We start from the raw sequence: 17,793 nt of genomic DNA, 5'->3' as shown, positions 1-17,793 counted from the left end.
GCAGGGAGCTTCAGAGCATCCATCCCAGAGCTCCAGGGCGCTAGAGCCACTCTGGAACTCCCCAAAACGCCGCGCGGGCTAGACCCTGTCGGTACTCGAACGGCTCTCGTCACTTCGTCCCGCTCGGCTCACGATAGCCTTCCCCCATTGGCGCGCCAACTCGCTCCAGCGGCGACCATTAGCCGGGGGGAACTCAAAAACTCACCGACCAACACCGGCGATCCGTCACGAGACCGCCCAGCGTTGCAACACATTTCCTTTTCTCTCTGCTCCCTTTCCACTCCTGTCCTTCTTCTCCGGCAACTCCTCCGGCACCTCGGGACGAGGGTCGTTCTGCCGACCTCCGCCCCATCCCCTCTCTCCTCCGTGTTTTTCCTCTTTTTTTTTGGCACCATTTCTTTCCTTGCCCCTTGACCCTCCTTGGTTTGCTACCGGTACCACTTCTAATTGCCTCCCGGCTTGACTTCACTTGGCTTGGCTCGCTGCCTGCTCGTCGTCGGCTCGTCTCGCGGCATCCCAGCGGACCATCATCGTCTACTGATTTCGGACGAGTACGAAGAGGGGCAGACGAGGAAGGCAGCAAGAGGATTAGAAGGAGGAGGAGAACAGGACTTACGACGGCAAGACGACAATAACGCCAAGCGAGGAAGAGAGAGTGTCGGCGAGCAAGCAGGAAGGCGACGAATCCAATTGAAGGGTGCAAAGATACACAATCGCGTCCTCGACGTCGCATCATGAAGTTCGGACGGACGTACGTACTTTGGACTCTCCCAGCATCATCACTTACCCCCCAATTGATGCCCGTACCGAGGACCTGGATCGCTGAGGTGCCTCCAGTCTTCCCCGCAACCAGGTTCCCGAGTGGGCGGCGTCCTACATCAACTACAAAGGCCTCAAGAAGCTCGTCAGGGCCGCTTCGGACAAGGCTCGAAATGGAGAGCCGGTTGATCCAGCAGGTGCGCGGCCCTGCCTCCCATCCATGGCTCCTCCGAGACCGACGCTCGTTCGGCCTCCGGCGCCCCTAACGTGGCCGTGCAGAACTCTTCTTCGCCCTCGACCGAAACCTCGAGGATGTCGACTCCTTCTACAACAAAAAGTTCGCCGACGCCTGCCGCCGGCTGAGCATCCTGCACGACCGATACGGCCGCGTGCCGGACGTCGTCGCCACCCTCGACCAGGATGAGGTCGAGGAGGTCATGGGCGCCCTGCTCGAGCTGAGGACGCAGCTGAGGAACCTGCAGTGGTTCGGCGAGATCAACCGCCGAGGCTTCGTCAAGATCACCAAGAAGCTCGACAAAAAGGTGGCCGGCATGTCCTACCAGCACAGCTACATCTCCACAAAGGTCGACCCGAAGCCCTTCGCCAAGGACGGCAGCACCGCCCGCCTTCTCGCCGAGATCAACCGCTGGCTCTCCGTCCTCGGCGATGCCCAGACTCACGAGGACGCCAAGTCGGACCGGTCGACCCGATCGCTCGGCCGCGCCTCGGCCAAGTCGATGCTCCATCTTCCCCAGTCGCAGCTCGACGCGCTCGAGCACGCCGTCCGCACCGATGACTTGGCCACCCTCAAGTCCGGGCTCGCCGAGGCAGTGCTCGTCGCCGCCAACGACGGGCGCGAGGCCGCCATGCAGACCCTGCTGCTGAACCTCGTCCAGCGGTCCATCTCGGCCCGGTCGAGGGAGTCTCTGGCCTACCTCCTGACCCACGTGCGGGATCTCGACGAACCCGACGACATCAACGGTCGCAACTGCATCCACCGTCTCGTCATCCACATCGGCCGCACCAAGTTGGCCAAGGCCGACGACGGCGGCGCCGGCGCTTACCCGGTCCCCGTCGGCACCCAGTTCACGAATCGTCACCTGCACCCGGCCGTCTCGTCCGTCGTGCCCGTCAAGGCGATGAGCACGGACGAGGCGACGCTCCTGGGCGAGGGCGACGAGGCCGTCCGCATCCTCGCATACCTCCTCGACCGGCTGAGCAAAGGCCAGCGGGTCGCGCTCGCTCGTCCCGACTCCCTCGGCCGCCTCCCCCTGCACTACGCCGCCCAGTTCGGCTTCGTCGTCGTCTGCCAGCTCATCATGAAGCACATGCAGGACTGGAACCAGTTCGACGTCCAGGACGGCATCGACGCGCCCGAGTGGCAGGACAACGACGGCTACGCACCCCTCCACCTCGCCGTCATCGGAGGTCACCCGCTGACGACGCAGGCCCTGCTGCGGGGCGAGAACTGGCAGGGCTGCAGCGAGGCCAAGGGGCGGATCCGGAAGACCATCTCCAAGTCCGGCGCCGTGCTCGCGCTCGCGACCAAGTCCAACTACGAACCCATCGTCGAGATGCTCGTCGAGGCCGGCGTCGACATCAACTGGACCGACAAGACGGGCGAGTCGGCGCTGCACATCGCCGCTAGGTTCGGTCACGTCGGCTGCGCCCGCATCATCGTCGGCGGCACCGAGTCCCAGAAGGCGAACGTCGAGATTGCGGAAAAGCCGTACTCTTGGACGCCGCTCCACGTGGCCGCCGTCGACGGATCCGTCGGCGTCGTCGAGCTGCTCGTCGACGCCGGCGCCGACCTCTCCCGGCCGGACGCCTCGGGCTGGACGGCCAAGGAGCACGCGGCCCTGCGCGGCCACATGGACATTGCCCGGCTGCTCGCCGCCCGCACCGACGAGGACGAGGCGGCGGCGCAGGCGGCGGCGCGGGCGGCGGCCGGCCTGCAGGCGCCGAACCCGTCGTCGGAGAATTCGTCCATCGAGGAGCGTCGATCCAACGGCTCGCGGCCGGCCGAGCCGGTCAAGAGCTTCGGCCACCGCTACCTGACGGACGAGAGCCTCGTGCTCGTGAGCCTCGGCTCCATGGACATGCGGAAGACGACGGAAGCCGTGAGCCTCGACCGCGTGCCCCTCACCAAGGCGCACGACACCCAGCTCGACACGGCGCTGTCGGTCGTCATCAGCGCCAACGGGGCCCGGGGCGAGCCGACCATCATCGACCTGCCGGTGCACGAGGGCATCTCGACCGAGCCCGTCTCCTTCCGGACCCGGGATGCGGCCAAGGTCAAGCTGCTCTTCGACATCGTCCCGACCTACTCGGGCAGCGAGACGAACAAGATCGGTCGGGCCGTCGCGCTGCTGTCGACGATCAAGCCGACGCTCGGCAGCCAGCGGATGAACCTGCAGGGGGACGTCTGCGTGCCCATCATGTCGAGCAACCTCGACGTCATCGGCACCGTCAACTTCAACTTCCTCGTCATCACGCCCTTTTCGCATCCGAAGATGGAGGTGACGTCGCGGCAGACGTACTGGAAGAAGCTCTCGTCGACGATGCTCATCGGCCACCGCGGCCTCGGCAAGAACCTGACGTCCAACAAGTCGCTGCAGCTCGGCGAGAACACGCTGCCGTCCTTCATCGCCGCCGCCAACCTCGGGGCGCAGTACGTCGAGTTCGACGTGCAGCTGACCAAGGACCACGTGCCCGTCATCTACCACGACTTCCTCGTCAGCGAGACGGGCATCGACGCGCCCGTCCACACCCTCACGCTCGAGCAGTTTCTGCACATCAACCCGGACAGGCGGGACAGGGTTCACCACCACGGCCGCCACCGAAAGCACGACGGTCGGCACGGCCACGGGCATCAGACGGACGGACCGGGCGAGGACGGGGACGGATGCTGCTCGGCCAACGGAGGCGACTGCCCGCCGCGGGTGCGGAGCAGCAGCTTCACGCCCCAGCGGTCGCTCTCGATGGGCTACGCCGGCAGCGGCCACGGCGAGATGGAGGAGCGGATGAAGCACACGCGCGACTTCAAGGAGAAGGGCTACAAGGCCAACTCGCGCGGCAACTTCATCCAGGCGCCGTTTGCGACGCTCGAGGACCTCTTCCGCCGGCTGCCGGAGGAGATTGGCTTCAACATCGAGCTCAAGTACCCGATGCTGCACGAGAGCGAGGAGCACGAGATGGACACGTACGCCGTCGAGCTCAACTCGTTCTGCGACACGGTCCTCTCCAAGGTCTACGACCTCGCCGGCGAGCGGCACATCATCCTGAGCTCCTTCAGCCCGGACATTTGCCTCTGCCTGAGCTTCAAGCAGCCGTCGATACCGATCCTGTTCCTCACCGACGCCGGCTGCAGCGCCGTCGGCGACATCCGGGCGACGTCGCTGCAGGAGGCGATCCGGTTCGCGAGCCGCTGGAACCTGCTGGGCATCGTCTCGGCGGCGGAGCCGCTGATCAACAGCCCGAGGCTCGTCAAGGTCGTCAAGGAGCTCGGCTTGGTGTGCGTCAGCTACGGCGTGCTGAACAACGACCCGACCATGGTCCAGGCAAGTCTCCCCTCCCCGCCGTCGCCCACCGTAGTCGGTCCCTTGCCCTCTCCCCAGGGCTCCCGGCGTTGTTGCATCGAGGCGCGGCGAGACACGGCTAACGGCGCAGCAGAGGCAAGTCAAGGAAGGCATCGATGCCGTCATCGTCGACAGCGTGCTGGCGATCCGGAAGGGTCTCACGAGCGCCGAATCGAGCACGGCATCGACGGCGCCGGGCACGCCCGAGTCGGACCAGGCGCTGAAGACGCTGGACGAGAGTCAACGATGACGCCGCCGCGCTCCGGCTGGTGCCGACGACGGCCTGGTACCGCTCACGGGATTCCATATGCCGGTGAGAGGATGTTTTCTTGTTCATTTTCTACGGTACGGCGACGTTTGATTTCTTGTAGACTAGGCAACCCACGTTGAGGGAGTTGACGGGCGCGGGTGCGAAGCTTGCGGTTCGGGAGAGGGGGGGCATGAGAGCACGGAACGGAAGGGACTAGAATAGACAAATGCCGACCGCGAGGTTTACCTGAGGCGTGTTGCCAAGACTCATCAATGATCACCTGCTCATCGCACCTGGTCATCTTGTCTGCCCATCTTATCTGCTCACCCTTGCTCATCCTACCTGCTCATCTCACCCCCTGTTTGCTCATCACGTCTCCCTGCGGCAAGGCGACGCTGCTTTGCTGCCGACGCAGCATTGTGCCATGATGTACGGTTCGCTGGATCATTGGCAGCCCGCTGGCTCAATGGCAGTCCAGACGGAGGGAGAGTCGGAGCCCAGGGTACCTCTGCGTTCGAGCAGGAGAGAATACTGTACGTGTACGACGGACCCGGGGATGGCAAATGTTTGGGACGGGGCACTCCTCTCCCATGCAGATTGCATGGTTCGGCACGCTTCCCCGGGTCACGGCAAGGCCGGCCAAGGTGGGCATCGATGTGACAAGCGAAACGTCGCTCTGGGTTGTGAGGAGGAGGGTGAGTGTTGCGCACCCGGATTATGGGAATGTTGGTTGTCCGGACGAGGCGAGGCAGCCCACGGGAGCCCCCCCTTTCTGGTCAACCCCCCGGTCGGCGACGGTGGCGGCGCGTCACGCTCGACGCACAGGTGCCGTGCGACCTCACCGAGCCTCGCCGGGCCGCTGCGCGATGAGGCCATTCCGGCGCCGGTCCGGCCATCGGGGGATGAGGTCGAGTCAGGCCGCCGTTTTCTGATGCCGTGCGTGGACTGGGCTCGGCCGCGCATATGCGAAGGCTGGACCGTCGCACACGCCTGCCGTCCGCGCTCCTGTTCAAGGCAATCGGCGATGGAGGGTGGATTCCATGGCCAATGGGACGGCGTACCGGCTTGGAGGCTACGTCGGGAGGAGGGTGGTGTTTCGCCTTTGTGGTTGGTTGGTAGCTGCTGCTGCTGCACCTGTGCCGATGTTTCATTGCCAGTTATTGCTCGTATGGCCGTATCGGGGGTAAGGGGGGTGGTGGAGGGAGGTTCTCGGCGTGCCCCCGGCCCGCCCTTCCCCGGCCTCGAGCTGCTTACGACGCTGGCCCGCATCGCTTGGCGCCTGTGCCGCGGGGAAGGGCGGGTACCTGGCCTCGTAGCAATTGCGATATGCAACTACAGTACATGTACTTGTGCAGCAGGCACGGAGTGCAAGCAGGTGTACGGAGTACGCTGAACTATGAATACTACCACATGCACGTGCAAGAGGGTATTGCAGTATTACTTGTACTTGTCAAGTACTCCGTACAAGTTCCCAGTGCTCTTGCTTGCACGTACATGTACAGTACGGAGTACAGTACGGAGCACAGTACGGAGTAGGTAGGTATACTTGGGTATTTGTACTCTGAGCGGAGTATTGTGGCTGTACATTCACATGCTCCAGCCCCGGTACCAAGTATGCACTCCTGCGGCTGGCAAAGTGTGTTTGAACAACAACCCGCTTGGAGATGAAAGCCTTTTACAAGCAAACTTGGTCATGTTGTATTTGCTCCAGCGTACAGTATGCGCACGCGAGGGCATCGTACTTTTCCTCTCCTCTCCTGGGGTGTGGGTGCGCGCCCTCTCCGAGGTACATGCGCTAGGCACGTACTGACGTACAGTACCACTACTTACAGCATATGCGACACTAACGTGCCCTATGTATGTACTTTTTTACTTGCACATTAATACAGGGGAGACGCAATGGTGCTCCGCACAGTCGCTTGACAAAAGTGACGATTCAGTTTCGGTAGCGCTGCTCCCACAAAGTGAATCGACAATTTTGCCACCCTACTGTACACGTCCTCAGTGCTCCGTACACGCACAGAACGTACCCGTATTACAGTGCCCCGTACCACCAGCCAAGGTAAAGCACTCCCCTCATCCCCGCATACTCACCAAGTATGCTGCTGCGTGTAAGCAGGTGTACAGTACCCAGGAGAGCGGACGCGGCGCACAAGTGCATGTTCCGATTTTCTGCCTCCTGCAGCTAACATCAAAAGGGCGACGGATGGAGTGTGCGTCGGCCGATGCGTGCGAAGAATGGAAATGTGATGGCTCAACCGCAGAGGCCAACAGGCTGCCGAGCAACAGAGGAGAGAGAGAGACGGAGGAGCAGCAACACGCCGCGGCGGATCCCTACAGTGCTTGTCGATGGCTGCGTATCGGCATGCAGGTACTCTGTACTGTGCATACGATGCGACCACAGGTGCGGAGTATGGAGTGCTCGTAAAGCAAGTACTTACAAGATGCTACTTGTATGCATGCACATGCATAGTACCAAGCGTATGTACACGTGCATGTACGAGCTCTGCACATGCATACGAGCGGAGGCCTGCAGTATCCGTACTGTACTTGTAGGCATCATCGCCTATCGAAACCCCGGACTCGGCCCCAGCATCAGAGGCACATCCGCAAATGCTACCGTGTACTTACGGAGTGCCCGTACACCTGCCGTACACCTGCCGTACACCTGCCGTACACCTACCGTACACCTACCGTACCCCGTACCCTTGCTGCACATTCGCTGCACGTACGGCACACTGTGCCCCTACGGACCCGGTGCCCGCGTGATCCGGGTGGGTGGAGGCCAGGGCCGGCCGGCCAGCGACGGACATGGCAGGTCGAGTCGCCGAGTCAGTCGAGGGCAGCAGAATTGCTTCGTCCTGACCATGCGGGTGGATATTCGCACTCGCATCGGGATGCCTTGACCTACTCGTTCGCCGACGTGCCCTCGCGCAATTCCAAAAATACGGATTGCAGGAGAGGCTTTCCGCAGCATGGAGCGGGCCGCCTGGAAGTCAAGTGACGAGTGCATCTGCTGCGCGGCCGGCGATTCGCACGGTGCAAGTGTGCAAGGGACTCGCTTCGGCATGATGCCGAGCGACAAGCCAGCGCACGTGCACCCAAGTGAACAGCACGTACGGAGTACGGAGTACATGTATACGCTATAAGAATGCATGCAATTATCCGAATAGGCATGTATGTATGTGGCGAGTACGGAGCGCAGAGCACAGAACACTTGCCGTACGGAGTGCTGCACGTGTACATGCGTGTAAGTACTTGTAAGTATGCTGTACGAATACTTACTTGCAAGTAGAGCATGTTCCCCTCGGCCTTGCTCATCAGCCGCGCCCGCGGGCGGGGGCATGCTGTCGATGTAAAAGATAATCGGGTATTGTCGGGGCGCACAAGTATTGATATCTCGTACCCGCACCCGTGCTGTGCCTGCGCAGGGGTGTGCCGAGCTCGACGAGATGGAGTGGCACGTCGGGACAATGACGTCGTCTCTCAGCGTCAGCATGAGGAGCAGCATGAGGAGCAGCATGAAACACGTATAATCGGCATAGGAACCAAGATTCAGTGCCAGAGTCATCACCGGGACTCAACCCCGCTCCAAGCCAGATGTGTCATGCGCTGCACACTCACCGAGGAAGCGACGTGCATGTACAATGCCGGCACAGAAATATTGCCTACAGTGCCGTTTTGCGCACGTTGTTTGCACGTACAGGTACCGCCCCGGGGCCTCTCATGCGGTGCCGTCCTTGCTGCGCTCCATGACACGTACCGTGCAGCACAGTGTGGCGTGGCATGGTAACGGCTGTGCGAAGACGAGCACCGCCACCTACCGCACTTGCAGTGCCGACATGTACGGAGCATGGAGGACGGAAACGACGTCCATCTCGTTTCCGTCCCCGACGCCGTCTCAATCTCAGCGATACGACGAAGCAGATTTGATGGACGGCTGTACGAGCGGATAGTTCAAGCTAAACTCCTTGTCGCCAGTCCGATGCCTGTTCTCCTCCATCCTCCCGCCTCCTTGCCTTGCTTATGCCGCCCGCTTGCGCCCTCGCCCGATCATTTTTCTTTTTCGACCGAGCTCGCCATGGGCGGGGGTCTGGTGTCTTCCGGCTTGCGAGCGGCATCTCCTGTGCATGTGCGGAGTGATCCACGCTTGCTCCTTGGCCGGCCGCGTTACCACCCCGATGTGCTGCCCAGGCCAACAGCTCTGCATATCCGATAGGCGTACATGCGCATGCGTACGCAATTGCATGCTGTCGGCAATGGTACGGCCAGCCTTGCGCCTCTGGTGGATGCAAGTACAAGTACATCTACGCGCACGCAAGTACGGAGTGCACGCCGTCGGCAATGATAGGGACAGCTTCGTTCTGTTGGGGGTTCGGAGTGCATGCAGTGTGCGAGTACTTTGGGGGTGCTTGCTGTCGGTAATGGTACTTTTTCTATTCCGTAAGTACATGTACTTGTACATGCATCAGTGCCCAGGGGTGCACGTACAACCAAGTACACGTCACAAGTACGGATGCGTACAACTACTGTAGGTGTACTCCGTACTGTCTGTACTCCGTACTTGCACGACAATGCACTGCCGCGACGAGCACAGGTACTTGCCTGGTAATCAGGCAATACTCGAGTGCCCAGTATAAAGTACTTACACATGCCCTCCCGCCATCAGGTACCAGTGCTTGTCCTCCGTGCGCGGCGTCGAGTATGTACACCTGCAGGTACTCCGCCCTCCGGCCGGAGCGGAGCCCGGGGAGCGGGGAGGGGTCCAGCGGACGGCTCGATGGAGGGGCAAAACGTCGACGGACGGGCTGCGGGCACATCCGCCCCTTGCTATATTCCTCGTCCCCCTCCCCCCTCCCCCACTCCTCCTCCTCCTCCTGCTCCTCCTCCTCCTCCTCTCTCCCCGTCTTCGTTGCCCTCTCCTCCTGGCACAATGAGGCCGCACCTCCCCAAACAATGATGTATCGCATCCTCAAACGGGAAGAGTTCGAATCCTACGGCCACGTTCGCTGCAGGGCATGCCATGTACCTACACCAAGACGCACGTGTCTCGTAGGTACATGCGTAGGTACCAAGTACTCGGATGCGACGCCGTGTGCATGTCCTCGTAACTGCGCAATACGAAGTAATAATGCTTGCACCAGTCCGGTGGACTTTTTCCAGTACAGAGTACCTGGCAGAGGCATTTAACGGATCGAGTCGCAAGAACTTTTGACCTCTCGAGATCTCGTCCCGGTGGTCTGGGTCCAGCCACCCTATAGTTTATCAACGGTAAATGTACCGTCATTCCCATGTCGAGATTGTAGTTGCAATTCCGCCTGTGCACCCACGCAACAGTGGTGCATATCCAGCAATCCCCCATGGGCGTGCGCACTTGCCGCACCTGCGCTCCTATGCGCACCTGTCCCTGGACTCAAAGCACACATCTCCGACGAGCAGATCACGAGTAGGCTGACGGACGAGATCGGCGGCGAGCTGCTCGGATCCGTTTCCCGTCCTGCCCCTCGATCGTTCGATACCGTGACGCCAGCCTTGCGTGCGGCACTTGTCTTTGCTGCCCGACCGAGACCGAGGTCCCCTGTGCTGTGCGGCGGGAGCATCGTCAGCTCGACCGGGGAGGCATGCAGGAGCAATGCCTAGTTGGGTGCGGTGCATGCTGCAGGCTGCAGGCTCGCTCGCCGCCGGTCTCTGTGCGCATGCTCGCGGTTAGCAAATGCGCACCTCTGCCTGATTGCCCGTTTTCTTGTAGTTGCGCGTACACCTACACCTGCACGCCTCACTCTCAACCTGTCAATTCGTCCCGTGCAGCCAAGAGGTCATCCGTCCGTCCGAACCGCTTCCCTCTCTCGGACCCTCCCACTACTGCACCTGCGCGGACGAGGTCGTCGTTGGCATCCACATGCACCCTGCCCGTTGGCCTAAAGCCGTCCCGCGTCGATGAGATGCGATCCTGACACCAGCTCGTCCGAGTCTTGATCGGCCGGCCGCAATCCGTCTTCCTGGAAGCCTTGGCTGCATCACTGTCCAAAGGTGCACGCAGAGGTGTGCAACGTACATGCAGCCCCCCCTTCCGGCATGCCGAGTCCAGCTCTGCAGATGTGATCGTAGAAAAGATGGCGAGGAGTCCTTGCTGCGGCCCCCTTGATGCATGTGCATCCACCGTTTCAGCGCCGACGACCCATTCCTCGGGGCATGGCCTTGCCTCGCCCTTCGTACACCTCCCTTCTCGCCTCTTCCCCTCGACGCAGCCTGCGCGCCCAACTGGTTCGGTAGTGGTTGGCTGTGCATGATCGTTGCTACCCTATAGGAACGGAGATGCTGCTTATGCGCCTGTTGCACTTGGCGCATCAGACATGGTCTCGAACCCACGCCGTTGCGCCTGCTCAGCTGAAAGGGATCATCGTGGATGCCAAGGACTCATACACACCCCGAGACTGCCCTCGTCCGGCATTCCCAGAGATGCGATTACGCCGAGGCGTGGGCGCCACCCTTTGCCCCCCCCCCATCCCCCGGGCCGATCCATCAATATGTCCAAGAGTTTTCTTTGCCTGGTGGGGGCGTATTGGCCTCGATTTCGAAAAAGAAATGGCGGGCCTTGACATGGGACGGACAGTCAGGCCGTCAACGCGTGAGCCGACCTAGAGAGTCTGACGAACGTGACGGTTGCCGTCGCCATGCCCAAGGTGAGGAGCAAGTTGTCCGTGTCCAAGATGGCAAGGCATATTCTCCTCGAAATCCTGCTACCAATGCTTGCTGCGGCTACAGCCACGACAGGTCCGCACCAAGGACCAGGGACTTGCCAGCTGCAGCTACAAGTTCGAGCTCCATGCCGCCTGCACCGTCTGCTCGCATCTTTGCAAATGTATAATAGGTAATAAGTCGGCGTCGTGGCATCCTTGGAAAGTGGGCATCGTCTGCACCCACCCAGCCTAACCCCAGCGCAACAATCTCCAGCTGCTGTGCCATCGGCCGAACCGTACGTACAACTATGCGTAGACGCACCCGTTGTTCCGTAAACGTCATCGCCAGCGTCCGATACCTGCGACAAAGATCCTGTCAGCCACCAACTCTCGCCGGGCCTGGGCTGCGGCACGGATCCGAGGCCCAGCGCGACGGCCTCATCCCTGAATTCATCCTCGTCATGACTTTGGTTGGCAAACTTGCTTCTGGCCTGGCACTGCCATCTTTTCCTGCATCAGAAATGCTCCCCCGCCCTGCTGGCGTCCAAGAGATCATGGCAGGGGTGTGCGGCCGGCTTACGAGCACAAGTTCGCACACACCTGTCGTTTGATGCTACCGTACCACCGAACCGAATGAGCCTCTCCATCTCTGCCGGCCGAGTCACCACATCGCGAGTACTTTTAGGCGTACTTTTGCATAAGGATGGATGTGCTGCTCGCGGTAATGCCACCCGCCAGTCAAGCGTCAGGGCTGTCGAGTAGTTTGCGAAACGCTCACAATGTCAGGGCAATAATTTCCCTCCCCTTGTCGCAGGTCCAGACAAGTACAAGCAAGCCGTCCATGTCGTGTGCAGCACTGTTTTGAAGGCTGTCAACTCCGAGCCGAAACATCGATCGAATGCAAGCCCACCTGGAGGACCTATCGGGACGGGTCGTTGCATTCTCACATGCATGAAGCGCAATGTCGGCCTATCCATCGGTCCATCCTTTTCTCTCGTCACCCCCATCGGCTGGCGTTGAGCCGCGCCTCACCAACCGAGTCGCCTCTGCCAACCGTGCTGAATGGCTTACGATGTTATTCGCAACCGCTGATCCAAGCATTTCGCACCGAAATCCATGATCCATTGAACTGCAGAGGCTCCCGAGCATCGTGTGAGACGGGAATTAGACGAGCTGAGGGTTGCTGACCCTGTCCATGGTTACACCTTCAGCCTCGTATGCAAGCCTCAGCGAGTGCGGGGATATTCGTACATGAATGATACCTTGGCAGATTGGGAAATTTCCAATTTGCGACGTACTTTGGTCCATGTACTTACTTATACGTGTGCGTGCATACTCCGTTCTAGCGCACGCCCTCTGTTGGTCGTGGAAAATGGTGTCTTTGTCACCCATTGTCGGCCGTCATCTCGTCACCGATCGCGACAACGACTGATAGTGAAGTAAATACTGGTCCATGCCAAGGTGAGCATAAGAATTTACCGGGTCCCTCGTTGCACGCCCGCCTAGTGCCATGACTCCGGCCGGATAGCCCTGGCAATGTCAATCAACAAAGGATGCGCGCTTGTGGCCGACAGCTAGAGTATCTGTGCAGTGAAACGTTGCTGCAGGGTAATTGCTTCGTTGCATGCTAGTGTGTCGAGGCTTAGTGGTTTGCCGTGGGGAGGATCCTCGCCGGGGCCTTGGATCGGCGTGACGCTTCTTTGGCAACAGAGTTTGGTGACACGACGACAGAGTCCGGAACTTTTTGTTGGACGATTCTCGACAATGGCGACGCGGCTTTCAAGCGCGGTTTTCGGACAAGCGTTAAAAAAAAAATGAGCCATCATTCGGGCCTGCATTGTACGGCATTGATCTGCATGGCACGAAGCAATACATGGGTTCTGTCATGACACCTGGCATTCCATCAGGGTTTCTCGACGAATCGCTGCTCATCATCGGTGCACCTAGCCGGACCGTGTATGCAGTCGAGGTTAAAGGTATTCATCGGGCATATATCATCACCAGACCGCTCGGCGGCATGGATTCCCGCATCAATTCGCCCACGGCGTTGCCCGAAACTCAAACATGGCAGACAAGCCTTAGGCTCACTGGCTTCAGGTGAGGCGGCGCTCTTGATACACCCCTCACTGCATGGGTGGTTTTCAAGCATACCCGCAAGAGCAACGGCGCACATGAACCGTCTTCGATATGTCGGCACGTGGCAGGCCTGAGATCCGGCGGCGAGTCGCTCCGTTGTGTGGGTTCTGCGTCTGCATAGTATGCTTGCTCGCCGGCGTCATGCTTTGGAAATTTCACAAGCTTGCTCAAGATCCGAGTGCTCGTGGGCAATCGTAGGTGGGACAGACAGAGTAATTACCGGACAAGCCGTTTCGAACCTTTCGCGTCTCCTAAATCGCCTCTCAAACCAGATGCACTCGAATTTCGCCGGGCACTCGTTCAGCGGCGATTCCGATAGGACGCACGATGCGATTGGCTCGTCCGGCACTCCTCTGCCACGGCACCGGGTCACGCCATCGGAGCCTTAAATCTGGTCTCGTCCTGAACCATGAACCCCGCCAATCCGTATTTGTCGATGCCCCAGAGACGCCAAGCCAGGTTTCCCGGCAATCGCACTAATTGCTCATCGCCCCGTCACCACCAGTAGGTTGAGGAGTGAACGGCGTCTTGTGAGCACTTTGCAGAGGACAGACTACCGGAAACGATGTATCATGCTCGGGGGCTCCTCGATCTTTGGGCATGACATGAATGGCTTGACCATGGGATTCGTAATGAGTCGTGGGTGCTAAAGGCTAGCTGCGCAGGCCGTCGTACACGGCGGTAGCGACAGCCGCTGATGAGAACGGTTCCGTTGAGGTTGCAAGGTTTCGGTGCCGAGTTGCTTCCAGAACTCCGAGGGGCACCGGACGCCATTATTTCGCTACCTTCCGTTCGCAGATTACAGGCTGGCCTCCCAACAGCACGGCGAGGCGAGTTTGCGGTACTGTCATTTCCAAGTAACCCGTGGCGCGGAGTACAAGTTTCGATGATGCGGGAACCTGGCCATGGAACCTGCTTCCCAACGCCGCCGACAACTCTCCGGTGGCGGAAATACCCGAGTGGATATTGGCGATTCCTGTATCCATTTTTGGACAATTTCCCAAACGTGGAAAATCGTACGTTGGCCGAGGCGTGTGTGTTTCTGTAGCCTCGCGGCTGTCCATTGAGTAGCAACTAGAATGACGGACGAGGCAGTGCATGCTGTGGCGGACGTGAGTGACATGCATGATGCGAAAGCCAACGTTTCGCTTTGCGCTCAACGACGGGCGAAAGACACCTTGCAAGCTGACACACAGCATTGCGTGCGGAAATGGGAGGACAATCTCGTAGACCAGCAGGTGGTGTATCAGGATCGTCCTCGTTCGTGTCGTCCATTGTCGTGTGACCTGCTACCCGAGCGCGTTTCAAGGACAGGTAAATCTGGTCATCAGAGAGCCCCCTTTGCCATCCGACGAAGCGTGGACATCACGGTATTGCCAACCTTGGATAAGCAATGGCCGTGCCCAACGTCATCATTCGATTCTCAACCGGATGCAACGGTGGTGGGTGTCCCACGCAACGTTGGCGACGCCAGCCAAGGATGGAAATGGGTACCGCACAGCTTGTCCCAAAACAGCTGCGTGTGGACCGTCGACGGTGCCTGATGCAGCCGGTTGGATGCCGCATGCTGCAGTGCGTACCGGCGCTTTGTGCTCTCGTGTCGGTGCGTACTGCGGTTGCCGTCAGGGATTGCATGACCGGATGCTTCTGGGGCGGACGACAGTGCATCGAAGGAATACCGCCACCCTTTGCTTGGACGTCCGAAATCAAAGCCAGCGATGCTATGCAACAGCTGCAAGCGTAACATCGGGCGGGGGTGGGCAAGGTAGCATTTCCCCGATGTCGACGATTCAATTCCCAACGAGGGTTGGCAGGAGGAGGGACGCAGTGGTGATGACGGTGAGGAGAGGGGGTCTCCACCGCATCTTGCAGAGCAGTCAGCGGCAGGCGCAGGTGCCCGATCTGGCGATTTCGACGACACAAAGACACGAACGCACCTCCCTCGGCAGATCCGTCATGAGGGGACGTGCCTGCCTCGTGGAAGGCCACCGCGTGTCCCCGCGCAATGTTTAATGGAAAGAGCATTCGAGAAAGATGAACCTGAGCATGATGGGCAGGCACCGTGTACTTTTTTCCTGCTCCTCGTCGGTAGCACCAATGTACTGCAGCTCGGTACACGGTGGTTGGCAGTCGTGCGGTGCCCGAAGCTCTACGGATACATGGTATTTACGCCTGGTGGTGCGAGCGCCGAGAGCGGAGGAAACGTCGAGGTGGGCGGCATCGCCGGTACTGGTGATGGGCTGAAGCAGGCACCGACTCCCAAGGCCCTCTGGCGTGATTTGGTGGCACGTCAGGTCCGTCGTCGGGCTCGATCAAGGCGCGCGAGCCAGTGTCGTGCATACTTTTCCACTTTTTCCAGTCAGCGAATAGTGGCATGAAACTCGACGTACATGAGTGGGTGTGCCAGCAGGTGCGTGCTCGATTCGCGTTCTCGGCGTGGCACGAGTAGCGAGGAATGCTACAGCCAATGTTGGCCGGGGCCGGGCGCTGAATCGACACGCTGTTGCCGACGGAGAGAAGAGGCAGATGACGACGCGAATCAGGCGCTGTATCTGGCCATGTTCGCGCAACTCGTCGGTATTTCCGTTCGACCTGCGGCGATGACCCGGTGGCGACATGCTATAGGTGGCGGCCGCCGGGAGCCTCCAAGAGTGCAGACTTGATTCTGGCTCGGGGGCGACCTGGATGTACAAGCATGGTACATCACTCGTGTTTGCTTCGATGAGTCGAGTCGAGTCGAGTCGGGCAGCAGGGCTTGGATTTGGTTCGATAGACTCCAGGCACACGGACCTCTTTTTTTCGAACGCAGGCGTGACACCTAGATTTCCGCAGCAACAGGCAATACCGGCACCATGAACTCTGGTGCTCGACAGCCACACGTCTGCCAGTGTTGTCGAGTTGTTGTCGTTGCCAGGTAGCCTGCGTAGAAATGGCTTCGGCCCATCAGACCACCCACACCATCGGATCGCACCTTGTTTGGTTCCCCCACAGGTCACTCGCCGAGTCGCGGCGCTGGCACGGCCGCGGCGTATTGCTCATCGATGTTGTATCCGTCAGCAAGTGCCTCGCAGGAGCCGCAAGGTAGCCAACAGTGCCAAGATGGCATGCAGATACGCAACCGGCGCCTATCAACTTCGCACACACATACTTGGTGCTTCAGCTGAGCAGGCGGCACGATAAGAGAGGGCGATTGTGGGGGACGGTGAGCACTAGCAACGGTGCCAATGGCCATGCCGGGGACGACCTTGCCGTCATGCATCGATCGATGGTGGGAACATTGAACCGAGCAGCGACGAGCGTGGCAAAGGCACAGGGCCCAGACCATGGCCAATCGATGCATCGGGCAGCCTCCAACGAGGCAATATCGGCTAAGCACCGACACGGCGGAGCAGCGAAACGGCGGAGCGAGGAGTCGGTGGAGCTTGGATGATGACGAGGGGCGTCACGGGACGAGATTCGAACCCGCTCTTATCGGTACCCGTTGATATTTTTACACCATTATCCGCCTGTCCCCGGAGCGCAAGTAATACGTAGAGGCCCACTTCAAATGTGCGCTGAATGATAAAAATAATGACAAACTTGTCACGCATATCAACCCATGACGGCCGGAGGCATACGCCATGCTGACGACGGAAAAGTGTGCGAAGCTGCATGCCAAGTATTAGTATCCATCACTGCGGCAGGTAGAGGCAGCACCCGCTTCTCCATATCAGGCGCATGTGCATTGGTCCCTGGCAGACGAGGTACCTGGTAGCCGTGTTTCGAGCGCCAGTCTCCATGTGCAGAAGGTCCCTCTCCCGTGCAACGGACAGGAACAATACTCCGAATCAGTGCACCGGTTCCTTCAGGTCCGTGCCCATGGCCCATGGCCGAGATGGGACGTTCCCCGGGACTTTGGAACGATGCAAAGGCAGAGATGCCCTCCGCCGTTCCGTTGTCCTGGGCCGTTGGGGAGTTGGGCTCAGCGCCAGCACCAAAGCCGAAGGCAAAGGGTGACTGACGATGACGAGTGAGCGAAAGGAATGAGGCAGCAACCTCGTGCGAGCCCACCATGTGCCCGAAATTTGATTACGTCGCGCACTGTTCGAGTCATTGCGCGTCGTTGGTTCAAACCTTTGTTCCGCCCCAGCGGCGAGTTGGACGCCGATGCAAAGTATTCGTTGCCAACGACGAGCCATGGTGCGCACCGCACAGGACGCAGCACAAGGTCATGTTTCGCGGCAGAATGCGGCATGTCACGCAAACTGCCATCATTTCTTGCGACGAATGAAGGCGAGATGAAGATGAGATAACGATTGAGCATTCCTCGCCGTTGTATCATTGGCAAATTCGACGTCCAAGGAAGCATGCATGGCCAAGTGTCGGTGCGCAAGTCTCGTTTGGGATTTGA

The 17,793-nt window shown here is 59.8% G+C and overlaps 2 protein-coding genes and 1 pseudogene across 2 annotated transcripts; 2 read left to right on the top strand and 1 right to left on the bottom strand.

Moving 5' to 3' along the window:
* Positions 1-734: 734 nt before the first annotated feature.
* DCS_02379 (uncharacterized protein) lies at positions 735-4,587 on the top strand (the record flags this gene model as incomplete). Its single annotated transcript, XM_040799706.1, has 5 exons — positions 735-751; positions 838-956; positions 1,039-2,552; positions 2,688-4,313; positions 4,432-4,587. The coding sequence occupies 5 exons, from the start codon at positions 735-737 to the stop codon at positions 4,585-4,587; spliced, it is 3,432 nt and encodes a 1,143-aa protein (XP_040660589.1).
* Positions 4,588-15,182: 10,595 nt separating this feature from the next.
* DCS_02378 lies at positions 15,183-15,697 on the top strand (annotated as a pseudogene).
* Positions 15,698-16,771: 1,074 nt separating this feature from the next.
* Positions 16,772-17,456, bottom strand: DCS_02377 (uncharacterized protein; the record flags this gene model as incomplete). Its single annotated transcript, XM_040799705.1, has 2 exons — positions 16,772-17,050; positions 17,151-17,456. The coding sequence occupies 2 exons, from the start codon at positions 17,454-17,456 to the stop codon at positions 16,772-16,774; spliced, it is 585 nt and encodes a 194-aa protein (XP_040660588.1).
* Between the last annotated feature and the right edge of the window lie 337 nt (positions 17,457-17,793).

The sequence above is a fragment of the Drechmeria coniospora genome, chromosome 01, assembly GCF_001625195.1.
Source record: "Drechmeria coniospora strain ARSEF 6962 chromosome 01, whole genome shotgun sequence".
In the NCBI taxonomy this organism is placed as follows: domain Eukaryota; kingdom Fungi; phylum Ascomycota; class Sordariomycetes; order Hypocreales; family Ophiocordycipitaceae; genus Drechmeria; species Drechmeria coniospora.
The sequence above is the reverse complement of the archived record's forward strand: the minus strand, read 5'-3'. Positions and strand labels throughout refer to the sequence as shown.